Genomic DNA, 23,411 nt, shown 5'->3' with positions numbered 1-23,411 from the left:
AAGGAATGCATAAAACATGATTACTTCCCTGCAGAATTAATTTAACCACATATTATGGATGTTACTACTTTGTCCACAAAGTAACTGGTAAAAAGTGAACATGTCCAGTGTGGAGAGGACTTTGGCAAAAAAAAAAAAAAAATCCACCCTAATTCAGAATGTTTATCCATCCATTTTCTAAACCTGCTTAATCTTGAGCAGGTTCACATGGAATCTAGAGCCTATCACTGTAAGGGAAGAACAATCCCTGGCCAGGGCACCAGTCCATCACAGAGAGAAAAGACACATCCATACCCACATACCAAGACCAATTTATCATCATCATAAATTCACCTAACCTGCATGCATTTGAACTTTGGGAGGAAACTGAAGCACCCAGAGGAAACCCACACATGGGGAGAACATTAAAAACTCAATGTAGGGAGGACCCCGATGTGAATTCAAGGTTTTTCATAAGAAATGAAATTATTTTCTTCGTGAGACAGAACTAATAAAACAAGAATAGTACACAAAGAAAATTACACATCATATTTTAAATTATAAAATATTCTTGATTGTAATAGAAATGTGTTGTTTTTCACCCCTTAATATAGGTCCATAGAGCACTAGATCCCTAGTAGAGCATCAACAAATCTCATATTCATAGTCACCCATTTTAAAATAGTCTAAAATGATACCTCACGTTTATTTCTTAAATTTGTTAATTTTAACCATCTAAGAGTGGCTCTGCTAAAGTTTCCAATCCCCCCCCCCCCCCCACCAAAGTGTTACTAAAAGGAGTACCTTTGACTATCACATCCCATTATGGGGTCATACCCCTGGTGTCTATTTTTATGGCACACACAACTTCAAGTCCTCCTGATTATTTTTGCTGAAGGCACCGATTGCTTTACTCTTTATCATAAGGGTGAATCTCCTGCACAAAACATGGTCCAAAAATTGCCTAAAAATGCAGGTTTTTTGAGTGTACAGGGCCAAAAATAGGGGGTTGGGGGGGGAATCCAAACATCTTGACATCTTGCATAACCAAACATCAAGACATATTGAACTGTGCATCACAGGCAGGGGTTTTCCCATACTGGCGAGACAGAAGATGCCAAAAAAAAAAAATTCACATAAAGTAATTCTTATGAATGCAAAGAAAAAAATAAAACAAATAACTAAAGATTTAAGCATATATGGCTTAGGCATGCACACTGTGCCATTCAGGTTTACAGTTGCTATATTAAAACATACAACAACAACATATCAAGAAAGGCATGATAAGATTGCTATAAACGATAAACTGTTCCACACCTGTGATTTCCATCAGATAGGGTAGTACTAGGGTGTTGTACCGTGTTAGCCATTATGAATGTAGAGAAAAGCCAAGCAAAATGACACCTTTTATTGGCTAACTAGAAAGATTACAATATGCAAGCTTTCGAGGCAACTCAGGCCCCTTCTTCAGGCAAGATGTACTATTGTACTATATGTACTATTGATTACATCTTGCCTGAAGAAGGGGCCTGAGTTGCCTCGAAAGCTTGCATATTGTAATCTTTCTAGTTAGCCAATAAAAGGTGTCATTTTGCTTGGCTTTTCTCTACATCAGATAGGGTAAAATTCTACCAACACCCACTTTTTGAACTTCAAAAGGTACTATGAATATGTCTTAAAAGTTGTTTCTCTGAAGATTTGGGAATCAAAAAATCTTAAGCCGAAAGGAAAGATATGAAATTCTGAGTTCAGACTGTTCTTACTATCTGACAGTAAAAAGTTTTTTCACTCTTCAAATAAATAAACTGGGTACTGGTTAGATAGGAAATTGGTACAGGCACTTACCTGTAAGTCTTTATCATTGCTTTGTCTCTCGAATAGTAGTGTTCGCTCTTGCAGTGCATCAATTGTCCCCTGAAGAATGTCGTTATCCTCCAGTACTGCACCAACACGCTGCTCCAGCTCCTGCTTGCGATCCGAGAGCATTTTAATCTGCCAGAAAAACAAACGGTCAGATTTTCCTGGCTCAGCCTGGCCCAAGAAACCTCCACTCCCACCTATGATCCAGAAAGGTAATGAAAGAATGCATGTTGCCTAGCAAAGATTAGGGAGTGAGGGAGGTACAGAGGTGGGAAATTCACCCAAGAACAGAAACCAGGCTGAGACAGCTCTTCTTGTGTCAGAGACCTCTGAAAGGCAAAGTGTTAACCCTTAACATTTTTTGTAAAGATGGGCAAGATCTTTCCCCATCATGCAAGTACTGCTTAAATTAACAAGATCTAAAGTTTATGGTGCTTGACTAGAAGTAACAGGAGCATATACAAACTGTGAATCTACTGTGTGATCCAGAACAGGTCATTTCTCCTGCATGTATTTTATTAAGTAAATATCACTTACTATAAAATTACTACTGGCTTACACCAGCAATGCCTTTAATGATGATAACCTACCTACGGTCTTTCTTTTCCAACAAGCTTTGAGCTTTGGATAGAGTCCGGGACATGCCATACATTCAGCTCTGTTCAGAGTTATTTAGACAGGTTTGCTTTTTTATTTATAGAATTGATTTAAAAATGCTCACATACAATTTTACTCAATAATAGACTTACATGAATCTAGAAAAGGAGATGGAAATTACACTCTATTTAGTCTGCTGCATCTTTTTTATATTTCCTACAATTACTTTTTGACCCCTTGATGTCAAAACTCAAAATTCCTAGAAGTAACCTTAATTGGGTATGTTACTTTGAAGGGGAAGAGTGTGTGTGCACACATGTAGAAGTGTCGTGTATGGGCAGGACAGCAAGTTCTCTTAACTCAGAGTAACACAAAAGAAAAACATGAATGGAGGTGTCCATTATACATATTGTTTTTCGAAGAGAAAGGGTTTTGGACTGAATCAGCAAGTCTCCCAAAGACTAAGAGGTGTTTATTCAATTTATGGTAGCTCTGTTTCTTGTTTACAAAGCTTGGGTTTAATCTTATCACATGACTGAAAGGCGTGGAATCAGCTTCATATAGTGTTATTTGGTGCTCCATGCAAGGCACTCTCATGCAGACATGAATAAGTGGATTTCTTGTATGCAAGAAAAGGTTTACTTACTTCAAGAACTTGCTGCTCCAGACCAGGTAAAGAGCCAGGAGAGTGGACAGTAAACAGAAAGAAAGATGAATGGACTGCAGTTAGTTAAAACAAATTGTCTCTGCAGATGCCAAGCATGCTTATGGCTGAACAAGATAAAGCCCAATATTCATTGCTTTAGAGGAAAAAAGCCTTCAGGATCAACCAGGATCCACAATGCACCAAAATTCATCTCTATCAGCAGAAAACCCACCCCAAAATAGAAAATAATGCCTTTTCAAATTTCAGCCTTTGCTTGCCAAGTTGGGGGGTCCCAAAGGTTTAATTTTTAATGCTCTATAGAAATAGCTGTGCATGTTCTCACATTTTACAAACAGAAAAAAAAATAACAAAACTAAAACTTCTAAAGCCTTTCAAATCAATTAGTAATTGACTTGTAGTCAGGTAAACAAATGCATTACACCTTTTATTGGCTAACTAAAAAGATTACAATATGCAAGCTTTTGAGGCAACTCAGGCCTCTTCTTCAGGCAAGATGTAATCACTACAATCATTACATCTTGCCTGAAGGGGCCCCGAGTTGCCTGGAAAGTTTGCATATTGTAATCTTTTTAGTTAGCGAAGAAAAGTGCCTTGAGCATGGGAAAGGCGCTATATAAATAAAATGTATTATTATTATTATAAGGTTTCATTTTGCTTGACTTTTCACTACATTCATAATGGCTAACACGGTACAACACCCTAGTACTAAATGCAGTACATAAATACACACAACTAAACCTTTTTGCTTGACCCACCAACCCCAGATGATTACCTCGGCCTGCAGGATCTCTAATCGAGACATGTGTTGACTGCTGGAAATACTCTTCTCTCGAAACTCATCCCTGAGTGACTGGATCTGCAAGGTTAGCTGCCTCTCCACTTCTGCTGCCTAGAGAAAACAGACAACAAAGTAATCTTATCTTCAATAGCTTAGAGAGTTGCAGAGGGAAAAACAAAACAAAAAACTATTGACAGTTACCGAGGGAAGGAAGAACTACTGATGCTTGGATGAGATCACCAAAAATGTAAATCTACTAAAAAAAAGTTACATGGAGACAAACTGTAGGAGCAAACGACCTAGTGTGTTGCAAGGTGCTGGCTTTCCTAAAGTTCAGTTATGGGTTCAAAAAAATGGCCAAAATGAAACTGCTTTCTAAAGAAACATGTCCGTTTGTTTGGCAGATTTCCATAAAATTGATGGCTATTACTGCCCTGAGAGTAAAGAACAAATTGCACCTAACCAGTGTAGAAAAAGACCGGGAAGGTCCAGATGCATAACTGCACAAGAGGATAAAGAAAGCAGAGTGTGTAGTGCGAGAAACAAAACACCTTTTAGGCTTCTTCCTGAAATAATACACCCCAAATACTAGTGTCACCTGCAACAGAAACAACAATTTTGGGATGCTTTTTCAAAGAAAAAGACGTATGTGAAATTGGAAAATAAAAAGAAAAGGTTAAAATAGGGAAAAGATCAGACATTTGACAGAAGATGATTGGCAAAAGTGTATTGTGCACATCTTCATGGGGTTGTCCTTTCCCTTTTGCAGAGGACAGTGGTATTTGATGTATATTTAGTGAAGACAGCAACTGAGGCACTGTATGGCAGTCCTCTCTCAAACTTCAGATTCTGATGTCCTCTTATGCGTTTTGCGTCTGTCTTCATTTTTTGTCCGGTTTAGATCCAGTATACCCTCATCTCTCAAAATAGTAAAAAGACACCTTTGTATGTAATCTTCAGTTTCTTGACAATCTGTCACATGAAACAGCCTTTCCTTCTGCAAAACACAATAGACTGACATGTTTCTTGAGAAAGCAGTTTCATTTTGGACATTTTTGAACCCAGAACTGAACTTTAGGAATGCCAGTACCTCGCAAACCAAGGAGCTAAAGCAATTAGAAAGATTTCTCCAATAACCAATTGGCATGTAAAAAGGACTATTTAAAAGATAAGCAAAAGGAGTTTACAATAAAAGGAGATTGAAGGAATTGCTGCGGATGATGAGGTTTTCCAGCCATATGTGAATAATAAATACACTTCAAGCAGTAATAGCTATTATGCAAATTACTAATACCTTGGCTATATTTTTAAACCAATTTAATAGAATCTTAATAAAAAAAATAAAAAAAATTAAAATAATAATTTATACCAAAAACATGAAAACATCTGGGTGACCCCAAGCCTTTGACTGGTTGTACACTTTCATGATCAAAAGTTTTCGGCAGAGCTGTTCATCACTGGAGTAGCTAGTCAATGTTTGGTCTTTAACATCATAAATGCCAAAATCCCACAAGGCCATTTGGAATAAAGAATGGACTGTCCAAGGGTGATAGACTTGGACTTGGACCATCCAAGCAGCAGCAGCCCAACTGCTTAATCTAAAAGTCATCCAAGATGACTCCTCCTGTGACACAGCTGTTAAATGTATCTTTATAGAAAGTACTGTTTAAACTTTTTCACTTCAAAGCAAAGGTGAATTTGTTTAGGGATTTACAACCAGTTGTTACTATTATTTACTATTCATTTATGATTTTCTATCTTATTTTCTGCTGCAGTTATTCTATTCTTAATACTACATTTTATTTAATAGGCGCCTCTCAACACTCAAGGTTACCTTACAATGAAAATAAACAAGATTAATAAAATAAAAACAAAGAACCATAAATCAAAAAGAAATAAAAAGGTACAGACGTAGTAGCAAACATACAAAGATAACAGGCAGTAACGGTGTTAAGGAGGGCAGTTTTAAAAATGTGTTATTGAGTCTAGTTGATGGATAGGAGAGGGAAGAGAATTCCAGAGTTGAGGAGCACTATGACAGAATGCTCAAGCTACCATAGAACAGAGTTTGATCTGTGGTACAGAAAGTAGAGCTGCAGATGAGGATCTGAGTGACCGAGAGGGAGTGTAAGTCTGTAGGAGCTCAATAAGGTAGGGAGGAGCAAGGTTGTGGAGAGCTTTAAATGTTAAGAGCAGCATTTTGTATTGTATTTGGTAGTTAACAGGGAGCCAGTGAAGTTGAAAGAGAATAGGTGTAATATGTTCAGTGGATTTAGAACAGGTTATTACCCTAGCAGCAGAATTTTGAATAAGTTGTATGCAATGGATATGTTTTTGTGGGATGCCATATAGAATAACATTACTGTAATCTATACTTGAGGTGACTAGGGCATTGACCAATACTTCAGTACTGTGTTGCACAAGAACAGGACGAAGTCTAGAAATGTTTCAGAGATGGAAGAAGGCAGTCCAAGAAACATTACTTTATATAGGAAGAAAAAGATTACTGTCTAGAATGACACCCAGGCTCTTAACCTGGGAAGAGATGTTTGTGTTAATATTGTTAATTAAAATAGAAGAATGGTTAACCTTTGCAAGTGTGGATTTAGAAGCAATGAGGAGCACCTCAGTTTTATTGCTGTTTAGTTGGAGAAAAATTGAGAGTCATCCATGACTATGTCTTGGAGACATGTCATAAGAGTATCTGGAGGGAAAACGGAAGTGGATTTAGTAGATAGATGTAGCTGTGTGTCATCAGCATAACAATGAAATTTAATACCATGGTGCTGAAAAATATTAATGAGAAAAAGAAGCAGCCCCAAAACAGAACCCTGAGGAACACTGCTTGGCTCTTTAAAATTTCTACATTTTATGACTCAAGTCACTTAAGATGTATACAAATATATATGTACAGGTGCTGGTCATAAAGTTAGAATATCATGACAAAGTTGACTTATTTCAGTAATTCCATTCAAAAAGTGAAACTTGTATATTAGATTCATTCATTACACACAGACTGATGTATTTCAAATGTTTATTTCTTTTAATGTTGATGATTATAACTGACAACTAATGAAAGTCCCAAATTAAGTATCTCGGAAAATTAGAATATTGTGAAAAGGTTCAATATTGAAGACACCTGGTGCCACACTCTAATCAGCTAATTAACTCAAAACACCTGCAAAGCCTTTAAATGGTCTCTCAGTCGAGTTCTGTAGGCTACACAATCATGGGGAAGACTGCTGACTTGACAGTTGTCCAAAAGACGACCATTGACACCTTGCACAAGGTCGGCAAGACACAAAAGGTCATTGCTAAAGAGGCTGGCTGTTCACAGAGCTCTGTGTCCAAGCACATTAATAGAGAGGTGAAGGGAAGGACAAGATGTGGTAGAAAAAAGTGTACAAGCAATAGGGATAACCGCACCCTGGAGAGGATTGTGAAACAAAACCCATTCAAAAATGTGGGGGAGATTCACAAAGAGTGGACTGCAGCTGGAGTCAGTGCTTCAAGAACCACCACGCACAGACGTATGCAAGACATGGGTTTCAGCTGTTGCATTCCTTGTGTCAAGCCACTCTTGAACAAGAGACAGTGTCAGAAGCGTCTCGCCTTTGGACTGCTGCTGAGTGGTCCAAAGTTGTGTTCTCTGATGAAAGTAAATTTTGCATTTCCTTTGGAAATCAAGGTCCCAGAGTCTGGAGGAAGAGAGGAGAGGCACAGAATCCACGTTGCGTGAGGTCCAGTGTAAAGTTTCCACAGTCAGTGATGGTTTGGGGCGCCATGTCATCTGCTGGTGTTGGTCCATTGTGTTTTCTGAGGTCCAAGGTCAACGTAGCCGTCTACCAGGAAGTTATAGAGCACTTCATGCTTCCTGCTGCTGACGAACTTTATGGAGATGCAGATTTCATTTTCCAACAGGACCTGGCACCTGCACATAGTGCCAAAGCTACTAGTACCTGGTTTAAGGACCATGGTATCCCTGTTCTTGATTGGCCAGCAAACTCGCCTGACCTTAACCACATAGAAAATCTATGGGGTATTGTGAAGAGGAAGATGCAATACGCCAGACCCAACAATTCAGAAGAGCTGAAGGCCACTATCAGAGCAACATGGGCTCTCATAACACCTGAGCAGTGCCATAGACTGATCAACTCCATGCCACGCCGCATTGCTGCAGTAATCCAGGCCAAAGGAGCCCCAACTAAATATTGAGTGCTGTACATGCTCATACTTTTCATGTTCATACCTTTCAGTTGGCCAACATTTCTAAAAATCCTTTTTTTGCATTGGTCTTAATTGATATTCTAATTTTCCGAGATACTGAATTTGGGACTTTCATTAGTTGTCAGTTATAATCATCAACATTAAAAGAAATAAACATTTAAAATACATCAGTCTGTGTGTAATGAATGACTCTAATATACAAGTTTCACTTTTTGAATGGAATTACTGAAATAGATCAACTTTGTCATGATATTCTAATTTTATGACCAGCACCTGTATATAAAAAAAAAAAACTTTTTAAAAACCACGCTCAAGTTAAAAAGTGTACTAAAAAGTTAAAAAAATAAGTCTCTCATGCATCACTCGTTCAACTTTTTAGTCTTGGGTTTGTTTTAGTATAATTTTGTAATCAATATTTTAACACTTCCTTTAATATTTCTATCCGTTACTAGCACCATCTATTGGTGAAATCTTGAACTATTCTTCATATGAAAATTTCATTTTTTAACATGGATTAATTGATCAATTAGTGAAACTGATTATTGATTCATGTATTGTCATCAGAAGTGAGTAAGTATGCAAAATTTCAAGTCATTTGGACAATAGGAAGTGGGTTAAATATGGATTACAAGATTTGTACCAGACAACAAAAGACAGATGAAGTTAAAATAAGCGTGGTAATATTATTATTAATAATAAAATAGATATAGAGCACCTGGTGTGGGGAAAATGAAAGTACTGTATCTTTCTCACACAGAGTTAGTAGACACTGCCTTTAGAAGACAGCACAGTGGGAGTATTGCATCGTTCACTGGTAAGTGGCATTGGCAAAGTTGTATCAACTTCTAAGTCTCTGGGTTATTCTTACGGACCAAGGTGCTTCAGCCTTTAGGTCTAGATTATATCTGGGACACTTGTGTATTGTTCATGCTAAAGCTTGTGAATCCCTATGTGGTATACAGAAGAATGATTATGAGTTGTCTGCACAGCCTATCAGTGCTTAAGTGGATAGGATATGCATGTGTACATGTGTGTAAGAAGCCTAGGGTATGAGAATGGGGGACCCCTTAATCTTGGCAAGTTTCACTGACCCTATGATAAAATTATACAAAATGGGAAATTTAATAAAAGGTAATGCAATACTCTTTTACAAGGCCTAAAAGCTTGATGCAAGTAAAGACACGACTTATCCTAGGAATACCAGCTCTATGAATTGAAAATGACAGGTATAAGCCAAAAATTGGTTTTACCTGAATACCCCTACCCCCACGTGACCCTGTGTTCGGATTCAGCGGGTTGGAAAATGGATGGATGGATAAATACCCCTACCTCCATCACAACCTGAAATGCCAGAGCAAGCTCATAAAGAATAATGGGTAAGAACTGCAATGAAGAAATGTACACAGCTGGTATGCACACATCCTGAAAGACTAATGTCTATAAATGACTGTCAATGCACAATTAACAAAAAATGACTAAAAAATGTGGATACTTAGGTAATAAATATAAAAAACTGAAAATAATTCAGCATAACTGACAAAATAGTTTAGGGACAATGCACTGCTTTATTAGTTTAATTGTGTAAATATCCACATACACAAAGACCCTCAAAAGGAAAAGCAATTCAGAAGATGACAGGAGATGAAATATCCACATATAAAAATATAGTTTATGCTTAGCTGGCAAACTTTAGTTCAGTGCATTTCTGATTTTGCATAATGCCACCACATTGCAGGAGTCAGTCTGCCACTGCATAAATTACCATACTAACCAATACAGTAAACATCAGTCTAGGCACAATTCACATGTATCCTTTTTTAAACTGTAGTTGGCTAATGCATTTTCAGGTGGAGTAATTTCTCCATTAAGAAACAGGGTTAAGTAATAAACTGGTAAAGGAATACCACATTGCTGAACTAAATAAAGAAAAAATAAAAAACAATCTTTTGGCTAGATTCTAGAATAATAAAATGTATCTTTAATACTTATCACTGAAACAGTTTGTCTTTCATAGGAACAGGAAAGTGACAGTCGTAAGAGACCTTATTTCAATACAAGTGTAGTAAAGGATTTTCAAAACTTATACATGTGCAGTCTAATTTTTCTCTTTCTTTTTATATATATATATATATATATATATATATATATATATATATAAACTGTACGGTATTTTCAAATAAACCTTACTAATAATAATTCATTTTATTTATAAGGCACTTTACATTAGTAGTAAATCTCAAAAATGCTACATAAAAATATTTAACAAAAGACAGATAAAATAATAAATAGTGGCATTCTTGTTAATATGCTTTCCTAAAAAAAAAAAAAGTCTGTTTTTTAAAACAGCCCACAATCTGCTGTGTTCTCAAGTTCTATGGTAATGCATTTCCAGAGCTGTGGAGCAGCGACTGCAAAAGTTTGGTCACCCATTGTACGAAGTTTGGTCATAAGGGGGCGAAGGCAGTAGGTATTTGCAAAACAGAGGTTTCTTGTAGTAGATTGTAATATAAGGAGTTCCTTAAGATAATGTGGAGCATTTCCATGAATACACTGATACTAATACTAATGCCTTCTACTTTGCCTGCAAGGCAGGGGTAGATTCTTCATTCTTTCAGGATATAGAATTGCAGGAGAAAGCACACTCCAATTGCAGCTTGCACATAAATGTTGTTGTACTGCTTGGTTATGACAAATGTGTTAAGAGATATTACAGGTAATGAAGACATACTTTATGTTTTGAGGTAAGGTAGTTAACAAAAAATAACCTTATAAATCAAATAAATCAAACATTTTCCTAAAACTGCACCCAAATTAAATTTTTTTCACCTTTCAATGCTCTACTGAACAATTTTGAGGGTAAGGGTGAAACATAAAAAAAACAAAAAAACCTATGGAATGTTGTTTCTAAAGATTTAAATTTTACAGAATGTTTGAGAGGCACTGGGTATTCTTACTTATGCCTATTTTGCTTAAAGGCCACACTATCACCATCAGTCTTCCTGAATATTGACACAGAGTTTTAAATTGTGAATAGTTTGAGTGGTTACTTCCACATACAGTATAGATACATACTTGCAAATGTGGACAACACACACATACACACACATTTATTTTAAGAACTGTTGCACAGACAGGTTAATAGACAGGGTTAAACACATGTCATTTAAAGACCAACAGCCTCGTAACTAGGACACACGGTCTATTTTTTTGCTTTGGTTGAAATGGTGGTCCTTGATTTTGACCCTTATGCAATGTAGGTAAGACGACAAACTATAATATAGAAAGCCGGTCTCAATAAAACATGTTCAAATATAAATGTCACTTTGATTGATTTGGTCTAAGGATTAAAAATTTCAAAAATACAAAAGTTTATTACTCATGAACTAAATAATCAAGCTCCTAGCCCAGAAATGTTCAATCCATTGACTGCAACCTTGCAAAAGTATTAATGATTTATAAGCAGATAATGAAACTAAAACATCTTAGAATGGCTGCGTATATGCGGTGCAAGAAAATGATGAACGTCTCATGGAGATGACAGCTGATATTCAAACAATGATATACTCTTAAGGAAAATGGAGGATACAGTGGTACCACAATCTCTACACTGCAACCTGTATAGTTATACTTGACTACCAAAACTAAGTGAGTGCAATGTTTGCGACTTTTGAAAAACTAAATTCAGCTGGCACAACTTACATAGTGTGGGTTTTCTAGAAACACTTAATTAGGGAAAGAAAAAATCTGCAGGAACCAGAAAGACTACATTCATTCAGAAACAATATATTCTCATAACATATTCTGCATATCTGCAATGCCTATTACAAAGACTACTTCTGGATCATACTACTTTTTATTCATAGGAATAATTTCTCTTTCATGTAAGAATCCAGTTTGAGTATACGTATGTCACTTTTCACTTTACTCGTTTTTCTTCATATCAAAACGGTACTTTTTGCAAGTACTGCATTGAGAGATACGTAAATGAAGTTATTTGAACTATGAAAATGTTGCATATAATTTCATATTCTGAAGTGGAATTAAATCATTTTTAATTTCATGTTTTATCTATTGATTATTTCTAATTTATTTTTATGTTAAAATTAAGATTTTCAGAAAACACACTCAAAAAGAAGTTAAGCAAACTGTTCAATTTTGAAATGACATATTACCAAGACAGGTTTTGTATTTGTGGACTTCACTCTATTCTTTTTATAATCCCATTCCAAAAATATGGGGTGATGTGTAAAATGTAAATAAAAATGGATTTTCAAATGTCATAAACCCATATTTTATTCACAATAGAACATAGAAAACATACCCAATGTTCAAAGTGAGACATTTTACTATTTAATGAAAAATATTAGCTCATTTTGAATTTGATGACAGCAACAGGCCTCAAAAAAGTTGGGATGGGGGCAACAAAAGGCTGGAAAAGTAAGTGTTACTAAAAACAAAAAGCTGAAGCAACATTATGCAACTAATTAGGTTAATAGGTGACAGGTCAGTAATATGATTAGGTATAAAAAGAGTATCTTAGAGGTGCAGTCTCTCTCAGAAGTAAAGATGGGCAGAGGTTCACCAATCTGCAAATACTTGCATCTACATATTGTGGAACAATTTCAGAATAATGTTCTTCAACATAAAATTAGCATTGACTTTGAATATCTCCTCATCTACAGTACATATCATCATCAAAAGATTCAAAGACCTCTCGGTGCGCAAGGGGCTAAGCTGAAAAACAATATTAGATGCCCATGATCTTCAGGCCCTCAGGTGGCACTACATTAAGAACAGGCACGATTCTCTAATGGAAACCACTGTATGGGCATAGGAACACTTCCAGAAATCATGACCTGTGAACATAGTTTGCTGTGCCATCTACAATTGCAGGTTAAAGCTCTATTGTGCAAAGAAAAAGCCGTATGTGAACATGATCCAGAAACGCCACCATCTTTTCTGAGCCAAAGCTCATTTAAAATAGACTGAGGCAAAGTGGAAAACTGTTCAGTAGTGGAAAACTGTTCAGTAGTCAGAAAAATTGAAAATTTGAATTCTTTTTGGAAAACATGGACGCTTCATCCTCCAGACTAAACACGCGAGGAACCATTCGGCTTGTTATCATCGCTCAGTTCAAATGCCTGCATCTCCGATAGTATGGGGGTGCATTAGTGCCTAACAAATTGCAGCTTGCATATCTGGAAAGGCACCTTCAATGCAGAAAAGATTTTAGAGCAATATGTGCTCCAATACAGACAATGTCTTTCAGCAAGAACGTTTCCACCTACTGCATTTATTACAACATAATGGCTTCATAGTAGAAGAGTCCAGGTGTTGAAATGGCCTGCCTGGAGTCCAAACCTTCCACCAATTAAAAGCATTTGGCACATTATGAAATGAAAAATATGACAGATGACCCAGGACTGTTGAGCAGCTAGAATCTTAGATCAGATAAGAATGGCACAACATTCCTCTCCCTAAAGCCTAGCAAATGGTCTCCTCAGTTCCGAGACATTTATGGACTCTTTTAAAGAAATTAAAAGAAAAAAAAAAAAAAAAAAAAAAAAAAAAAAAAAAAAAAAAAAGAGGGGAGGTAACATTGGTAAACATGGCCTTGTCCCAACTTTGAGATGTGCTGCTGCCATCAAATTCAAAATGATCTTCTTCTTTTCTTAAGTGATACATTTTCTCAGTTTAAACATTTGATGTTTTCTATGTTCTCTTGCGAGTAAAATATAGGTTTATAAAATTTGTGAATCATTGCATTCTGCTTTTATTTACATTTTACATAACCTCCCAACTTTTTTGGAATTGGGGTTGTATTTTACATGCATTTTTGCAGGTAATAAAACTGTCTGTTCACATTATTAGCATGTAAAAGATTATTATTCGTCTCCCTTATTCTAACATCCAACAGATCCATGTTACTGTAATTATTGCACGCATAAAAACAAACACCACTCCACCTTACTAACATGTTAGATACCAATCAGAACTTAAATGTCTATTATCAGTCCCTCTACAAAACTAACCAACTAATCATATAAAGCTCCTTATATCCGAGTAAACACAAAAAACAAAAGGGCTGAGACACTGCAAAGCGCATGATCTGTGACAACTTCCTGACCATCAAAGTAGAGCAGATTGAAACGGTCAACTGGTGTATAAAGTGTGCTACTCTCTAAAGATGCCAGATTCTGATAGAAAAGTCAAGTCAAGTTGGGGAGCATGCACTAGTACAGTGACATGACAAAACAACTCGGGATCCCGGTTTGCAACCCCCCCAGGCAGACACGCGGTCTAATCTCACCCTCTGGAAATGAACCTCTATCTGTCGCAGCCAGGTGTTATGTGGGCAACCCCTTGGCCTGGTCCAGCCACTCGGGTCCCCAACAATGAGGATCTTATGAGCCAGATCACCTTCGGGGAAACGTGCCACATGACTGTAGTGCTGTAACTGACGCTCCCTCACAATGCAGGTAATGTGCCTCATTTGGGACTCCATGAGCAACCGCTCATTCGACACAAAGTCATACTAACGGTACCCAAGGATTCTCCGAAGAGACACAGTACCAAAAGAGTCCAGTCTTTGTCTCGGGTCACTGGATAGCGTCCATGTCTCGCAACCATATAGCAAGACAGCAAGTACCAGGACTCAAGACTTGGACCTTTGTCCTTTTGCAGATATCTGGAGTGACACAAACCCCTTTCCAGAGACCTCATGACCCCCACCCCCGCTCTCCCAATCCGTCTTCTGACTTCATAGGAAGAGTTACCAGAGACATGAATGTCACTGCCAAGGTAAGTAAACCTCTCAACAAGGTCGACACTCTCTCTGCAAATACACACTGCTGAGGGCTGTGCCCAAGAGATCATTAAATGCCTGGATCTTGGTTTTAATCCAGGACACTCACAAGCCAAGACACTCTGACTCCTCACTCAGTCTCTCGAGTGCCCAGATCAGAGCCTCGATCGACTCCGCGAAGATCACAGCATCGTCAGCAAAGTCAAGATCCGTGAATCTTTCTTCCTCAACAGATGCCCCACAGCCGCTGGACCCCATGACCCTGCCCAACACCCAGTCCATACAAGCACTGAATAGAGTAGGAGCAAGAACACACCCCTGACGAACCCCAGAATAAACTGGGAAAAACGCAGAGGTCCTGCCTCCACTCTGCACAGCATTCACAGTACCAGTGTACAGGCCGGCCACGATATCCAGCAACCTCGAGGGGATCCCGCGAACCCACAGGATGTCCCACGAGGCAGCTCGATCAACTGAGTCGAACGCTTTGTGAAAATCGACAAAGGCTGCAAAGAAACTCTGCCGATATTCGCGTTTGCACTCCATGAGAACCCTCAGTACCAGGATGCAGTCTATGACTTCTTAGGCGTAAAACCAGACTGTTCCAGTCGCGGGTAGGTGAGCAAGTGATCACGGATCCTATTGAGAACGACCTTAGCAAGCACCTTACCCGGCACCGAGAGCAGTGTTATCCCCTGGTAGTTGCTGCAATCCAGGCGATCACCCTTCCCTTTCCATATAGGAACGACAAGTCCCATTTTCCAGTCAGTTGGGATGATGCCAGTCTCCCAAATGGAAGCAAAGATTGCTTGCAATGCCAGGAGGACAGCCTTACCAACAGCCTGTAGAATTTCACCCTGGATACCACAGATCCCTGCAGCCTTTCCTCCCCTCAGCTGGTTCACCACCTGCGCAGTCTCAGTGAGACTGGGTGGTTCACAGCTAATTGGAGGATCAGCCTCAAGGACCGTGGACCCAGAGATATCCAACGCCCTAGCCGGAGGATCAGCTTTGAACAACTGCTGATGGAACGGTCGGTCTTTACAGATGACACTGCATAGAAAAGTGAAGGGGAAAAAAAAAAAATTAGAGATTTCTAGTTTTTACTTTGATTTTATATTGAAAACATTGAATGGAGTATGCTTTTTTATACTGGCGGCTTATTTAATGCTGCACATCTATATTCTTAACCATATTTACAGGAGCACCAATGCAGCAAGACATACAATAAGCTGGAATTTACCCTTAGATGTCTTGCCACCGTGTGTTCAAATCAGCCACACTGAAATCAATTTATCACCACAAATTGTTTTATTCTAGTGTTTCATGGTTTTAAAATGGTGTGGTCACTTGACTCTTCTGTACAGTGCTATACTATTTTATATGCTGACTAAATTATCAGGGCATTTACTCCAAGTCTTGATATTTTGTCTTGATTAATCAAATGTCTAATACAGTAACACCACATCTAGACTATATATTATTATATATATATATATATATATATATATATATATATATATATATATATATATATATATATATATATATATATATATATATATATATATATATATATATATATATATATATATATATATATATAGGAACTTTTGAGCGAGTTAAAACCCATATACAGAGGGAGAATATCCAATGTATACACTGAAGGTGCAAGCAGTCATTTAGATGGTGGGTCCAGATGCTATGCAAACAATGTCTAACCACTGCACTATGCATCCACCAAGTCAAATATTTGGATCAATATATGTAAATTGTAATAGGAGGGCGGACATGTCACCCGTTACACGGCTGCACTTGGATACTAATTTGGGATCATGAGGTGGATCGTCGTGTGGTGGGTGCAGCAACATGCATTATCAGTGCATGCTCCTAACACCTAATCATAATAGTAGCCTGAATCTCTAATTAAGGCTACATGCACTAAAAGTATAGATCCCATTTTGCTTTTAGAGTCAAATCTTTGAGATCTTATATTCAAAATTCCAACATTATAGACTTAACTATGAACAGTATAGATCTCTGAACACTGATGAATTTGATCAATTAAAAGTGTGGTGCAAAAACCACGTTTCCCTATAAAACTAAATATTTAATTGCACAATCCTTCAAGGGCTTCTAAGAACTGATGTATTTTACATATAGTATAATCTGTATTGGGCGGCACGGTGGCGCAGTGGTAGCGCTGTTGCCTCGCAGTTAGGAGACCCAGGTTCGCTTCCCGGGTCCACCCTGCGTGGAGTTTGCATGTTCTCCCCGTGTCTGTGTGGGTTTCCTTCGGGCGCTCCGGTTTCCTCCCACAGTCCAAAGACATGCAGGTTAGGTGGATTGGTGATTCTAAATTGGCCCTAGTGTGTGCTTAGTGTGTGCTTGGTGTGTGGGTGTGTTTGTGTGTGTCCTGCGGTGGGTTGGCACCCTGCCCGGGATTGGTTCCCTGCCTTGTGCCCTCTGTTGGCTGGGATTGGCTCCAGCAGACCCCCGTGACCCTGTGTTCGGATTCAGCGGGTTGGAAAATGGATGGATGGATGGATGGATAATCTGTATTCTTATTTTTGGTTATATTGTTATATTCTATATGTAGTCTAGCTTAGGTTGCCTTTGATGACAGACATTGGAAATCACATTATATAAGACTGACCTATAACTGTGTAAACCAAAAGATATAATGGTTTGTCTTCTCTCCGAGATATTATCTATTTTTTTAATATGCTTTTGTGAGTTTAACTGAAACAAGCAATAAGCAAAGTAGTGCTTTCCAATAAGAAACAGAATTTATGCTTGTTTGTAACACTTTTCAGTCACTCAAAAAAAACATAAGACTACCATAGATATCTTAAAATGCTCATGAACACTAGAAGTTGTGGTCAAACACAAGTACACTAAAAAGTGAAAAAGTTGTAGACCCCTCATTTCTTCCAATTTTTCTTCAAAATTTAATGAGTTGAAATGCAATGAATGACTTAAAATGGAGAAAAGGTAAGCAGTAAATTTATATTTCAAATTTAGGTTAGCAAAAACTGAAAGAAAAAAAAAATGAAATTTCAGAATATTACAAATGGGCCTTCTTCAGGGAACAACTAATAGGTTACAACCTACAGGTGTTCTGCAACAATTAAAGTAAATGAAGGGTTGCAAGTTGAAGCAATCAATTTACACAGATGTCCCAAGTTCTATTGATTACTTAAAAACCCTCAGTCTATTTTAAAGCAGAGTTAAAACAGACTGTTACTATACCCTCTGCACCCTAGAAAGTTGTAAATTCTAGTGATAATGGCAAGAAAATTGCAATTAACAAATGAAATGAGGCAGAGAATAAAAAAAAAGTCTCAAAAAAAGGAAGAGACCTCCTGTAAATGACATCCATCACCTGTTAATTCAAATGTAAAAGGCTACCCAATAAACACACACATAAGACATTAACACTTGCTGCTGCAGCAACAACCACCACCAAAGGCAACAATCAATTTGGAAGATTGAAAGAAGCCCCATTGCACTTACTATATAATTCTAGTATAAGAGGACCAGCTTAAAATCAAAAACAATCTAGAAATCACAAATACATAAAAGATATTCTAGCTACCTGAAATTTCACTATTACCAGAGCTTGAACTTGCATTTATATGTAGAATACTTTCATTATCACCTAAAAGGCCATTTTCCACATTTCATTAGAGATGTGCATTTAAATGACCCTCAGGGATCTCACAAATACCACAAAACATTGGCTAAATGGACAAAGAGTACATTATTTGTCGCAGTTTGAATGGCAATCTTGTTTGGGAACTTGTATAGCTGGGCTTTACACCAGCATACTCTTGTGAGTCATACCTTACCCTTAACATTTCAATGAACAGTCAGGCTTCTTAGTCTCAAAATGTAGTACTAGGGTGTGGAACCATGTTAGGCATTATGGATGTAATGAGAAGTGTAGCAAAATGATTCTTACCTGAAGGGGCCAGAGTTGCCTCAAAAGCTTACATATTGTAATCTTTTCAGTTAGTCAATAAAGGGTGTCATTTTGCTTGACTTCTCACTAGTCTCAAACAGAAAGCAGTATTAAAGAACTAGTATCTGCACTTCAAGATATTCTAAAATAAAGAATAACGATCACTATTACCAAACAATACAAACACAAAATCAATTAAACTGAAACTGTGGAAGCCCCAATATGTCATGGAGTAGGACTCAAAAAGACACTAAATATTACAATGAAAAGATGAAAAAGAGAAAGCATCACTGGGTGGGTTGGGGGTGTGTGCAAGCAGTACATATCTAGGCAAACTACACACAGTGAATTTGTCACAGTAATCCATGTGGATTGCTTTAAAAGCAATCTGAAGACAGTTTAAAAAAGTTCTACAAAAAAAAATCACTGTTCCAATCCATGCACTTAGAGAAAGGGCATGGATAAACAGCATTGATGATGATAAGCTTATTACTAGAGGGTGTCATCATTCTGTGTGAAAGAAGATGGTCATTAAGAAGACGACTTATCTTATTTGTGGGAGGTTTGTCACTCTCTGGTCCAACTAACACTTTTGTCCAGGTGCCTGAGCATTATACATGCTACATTTCTAGCCATTTATAAAATGTCCATTAAATCAACAGAAGACTTTGTTGTGCCAGTCCTACATCCACAAACTGAATACACTGCTCTTATTTTACACTACTTCTGTCTTTTTGTGCTTTCATGCGATTACGGTTAATCTGGTTTTGTCTACTACCAAGACCAGCTGCTACCATTATCCTCTCTTCAAGGTCAAGTCTCACAAAATCTTTACATTGTTTACATGAATCTAATAGGGCAGAAATCTGTCTAGCAGGAACAACTCATAATGGCTCTTATTCAGTGAAGAGAAAACAAGTGCAACAATCCCTATAACTAAGTGCATTTACTCATTTGCAAATAACTCCTAGGAAGGGAATGAACCGAATAGCTAAAAAAGTGAGTGGAAACCAAATTATCATAAAATAAATTGCTAAAAAAAGTAACACATTTTAAATTGTTGTTCAATATGTTAAAAAAAGTGCAACCTCTATATTGTTTTTTTCCCTTATAAATTCAGTGTAACCAACGTATAATAGAAGAAATGACTTGGAATTATCCAGTACTACATTGTTATTTTACCATTTAGTATTTAAGCATATTTCTACTCCCATCATTGTTTAATCTTTCTTAGGACAGATTTCAAGCATTTTTGCATTGTGTCACATTCCCATCATATTAAGTATGTTTGACTAGTTTTAACACAATATCCTTAATGAATCTGTGGAACCAAGAAAATCCCCAGGTTAACAATCCCAGGAATTTACCAAGATTTGTCAATTCACACTTGTCAGGATAAAACCAGTAGTTTTTTGGTCACCACATTTATGCCCAAAGTATTCAACTCTCAAAACTACACCTGAAATAAAGATAAAGGATAAATTTAACTACTTAGTGGCCATGCACAATGGTAACTCCAATGAATGTTAAAGAAAAAAGTGCATACAATAGTTAGACTGATCAGTAAATTTATCATGAATCGAATCTTCAGCCTTAGAAAGGTGGTTAATCCCCAGTGTCCAAGCCACATCAGTACCACTGCATCCCAGTGATTATTCCACGTTTTGGTCTCTGATATTTATAGGCAAGTTTCTCAGGATACTGGACACTGGTTTTTTACAAATACCATTGATTCAGCAATTTATTTGTGACCTACTGGAAAAAAACAGTATGTATGGAAGGTGCTTACTGATTTGTCATAACTTTTGATCACGTTCCAGTTGCCTGATCATTAAATAAAATTCATATAAATCCACTCCATGGAAAACATTTACCTTCTGCTATAGTCTACTAAGTCTGGAAAGCTTTACAGTGGATAAGAGTGATGGTTCAAAAGATTGAATCTTAGGACTGCTCTAGGCAGAGGTTCGCACACTTCATACAGTAGACATTACTCACAACTATTCAGCATAACATTACAATGTTAGCCACCAGTGTCCTAGACGGGTTGCAGGATGGTCTTCATCTGATGCAGAATACAAGAAACAAGCAGATCACCTAGACAAAGTTTTAAGAATACAGCTGTTGTTCTCATCATCACACATGGTTGGGGAACTACTTATTAGGGCTTTTCTTGGCTCCTTCCCAGCTGTACATCTACTCTCAGAGGAGTAAGACTCAAATTAGAGGGACGTCGGATACTTTAGGTAAGCCTGAAATAGACTCACAACATGGTTACAGAAGCAGTAGGCAGCAGTACACAGGTTAGCCCGAGGGTTGACAAACAGATTGATCTGCTTGCAGATCACTTCAAGGATTTAGATAAGCTGAACTTTTAATTTGAATGAGACTTTACTAGAGGTTCTGTTTTTGCCTGTGGTATAGGCCAGGTTTTAGAACAGATCATGTCATAAGCTAGTAGTTCATCGCCATAGAATAGGCCCAAATGCTGAAATAGCACCTTAAAAGCTGTACTAGTAACTATTACAAAGCTGAGAATTGTTTATGGTTGGATGGCCAGTCTCTAAAACTCTTCACCACTGTTACTTTGTAAGCTTAACAAGGAAACATTCATCCACATGAAGTGAAACCCGGTGACATTTTTCATAACTTTTCTTTCTGAAAGTCACAGAAATAAAACCTCACATAATAACTAAAAGTCTTAAAATTTTTGTCTCTGATGAGACTCAAGTTGAAATTGAATTTGATCTTCCAGAAGAACAGAGGCCTCTGTTATTCAGCCCTGGTGATTACAGTTGGGAGTACATATTGAAATACTTCACCTTTGTTATTTTTTTAATCAGCTATTCTGACACAGTTGGACATATGACACTGCTCTGCTACTTTAAAGTACACATGCCACATTAAAGTCACAAACTATTCAGTGACAAAAACCCTGGTGAAGTACTAACACTTACCATTGAAAAATATGAACAGACAGAAGAACTCAGGACTGCATTCATTATTCCAATTTCAGCCATGTCCTTAAAAGAATTTTACACAAGCCAGTCCTTGTTACAGGCCCGAGACTACTGAAAGACAAACTTAGGTCACCTCTATAAGGTGCTTATGGTCATAAAAACGTTTTAATAGGTGGTATTATATATTTTTGCTACTCAGCTCAACATTTCACTTGTTTCAGAACAGAAGTTTCTAAAAGTAAGTAACTGGTCTAATGATTAATACCAAATAAGTAATCTGTACTTAGTCTGGCACTTGTCAAACAACTACTGTCTTGCAAATTTAGTACAAAACCTGTGGCGATAATGCAAAACAGCAGTGTGGAACCAGAATATCTTAAGCACTTAGCTGTGGCACATACACATGGTACATTTCTTTGGCAGGCCCGCACAAATACTGTGGCATAGGAATTCCTGATTCTATGGGAGAGATATTTTGAGGAAAAGATCTCTGTTAAACCTTACATTTCAGAGCAACACACTGAGGGAGTAATCTGGATCTGTAATGAATCCAGCCCTGGCTTGACAAAAGTTCACAGGAGAATTCAACTCTCCACATTAATGGCAATTAAAGTTTCCCTTCTCTCAACTTCCTAAGCATGGGAGTTAGGCAGATAGACAAATCTCTTTGGAGGCAGACATAAAAGAAATTTTGTATTATAATATACATATACCCTGATGTTATCCCAGACAGACTCAGCAGTTATATTTTAACACTGCTACATACTGCTTCTACCATCTTGAAAGACCATCTTCCAACACAGGCTGAAGAGTTTACCTTTATGCAATATTTTGTTAAAATTTTGATTCACAACTATTTGCTGATAACCCACTATAGAAAAAAAAAAGCAAAATATGTACATTTTTTGATTGACTAAGCCATAAAAGCATATGCTCTGTATCTCTTATCCGACACTATATCAATCACGCTTTGTACATAATAATCCAACTCTATACAGGATATTGAGCTTTGTGATTAGCTGAAGTTGTGTCAATTTATGTCAGCTTAGTCAACAGGGAAACTCAAATTAGAATGTTCACTGTAACTCACCCTGTTGAGTTGCTCCAAGAGTCGTTGGTTTTGTTCGGTAAGCTCTTTCACCACTTTAGTCTTCTCACGATCTGCTTCACGCAGCTGGGCCTGCTGTCTCTCTAACTCTTCTTGCAACTGCCGGACATCGGACTCTAACTCTGCAACACGACTCTCCCATTCACCCTCACGGTTCTCAAACCGACGCCGCAACTCATGTTTTTCTTGTTCCAAGTGCTGCAAGGAGTTGAAACATGAAAATAAACAAAATTACAATACATTTTCTAATAGACCGCAGATCACTTCTCAAAATAACTCATTCTGTATAAATAGACAAGATGATAAAGAAGACTTCACCAAAAGTCACAAGGAACATGTTTGGCTCTCAATCAAAAAAAAAAAAAAAAAAAAAAAAAAAGAAAGATTTTTACATACTCATATAAACACAAACATTTTCCTTGACTACAAACTAGTTTAAGGCATTCAAATTATTTTAAAGGGGAAT

The 23,411-nt window shown here is 37.4% G+C and overlaps 1 protein-coding gene across 4 annotated transcripts in view; it reads right to left on the bottom strand.

Annotated features, from left to right (window-relative positions):
* Positions 1–23,411, bottom strand: part of bicdl1 (BICD family like cargo adaptor 1) — a 52,139-nt gene that overhangs the window by 13,974 nt on the left and 14,754 nt on the right. For all 4 annotated transcript variants that reach the window (XR_007933841.1, XM_051920975.1, XM_051920974.1 and 1 more), the window contains exons 2-4: positions 22,928–23,143; positions 3,876–3,992; positions 1,825–1,971 (exon numbers count right to left, since the gene is read on the bottom strand). Coding sequence is in view for 3 of the 4 variants with exons in the window: in XM_051920975.1 (XP_051776935.1) it covers positions 1,825–1,971; positions 3,876–3,992; positions 22,928–23,143 (480 nt within the window). In the remaining variant the exon portion in view is untranslated. The remainder of the gene's footprint in view (positions 1–1,824; positions 1,972–3,875; positions 3,993–22,927; positions 23,144–23,411) is intronic.

The sequence above is a fragment of the Erpetoichthys calabaricus genome, chromosome 18 (assembly GCF_900747795.2).
Source record: "Erpetoichthys calabaricus chromosome 18, fErpCal1.3, whole genome shotgun sequence".
In the NCBI taxonomy this organism is placed as follows: Eukaryota; Metazoa; Chordata; class Cladistia; order Polypteriformes; family Polypteridae; genus Erpetoichthys; species Erpetoichthys calabaricus.
Note: the sequence above shows the minus strand (reverse complement) of the source record. Positions and strands in the feature narration are given on the sequence as shown.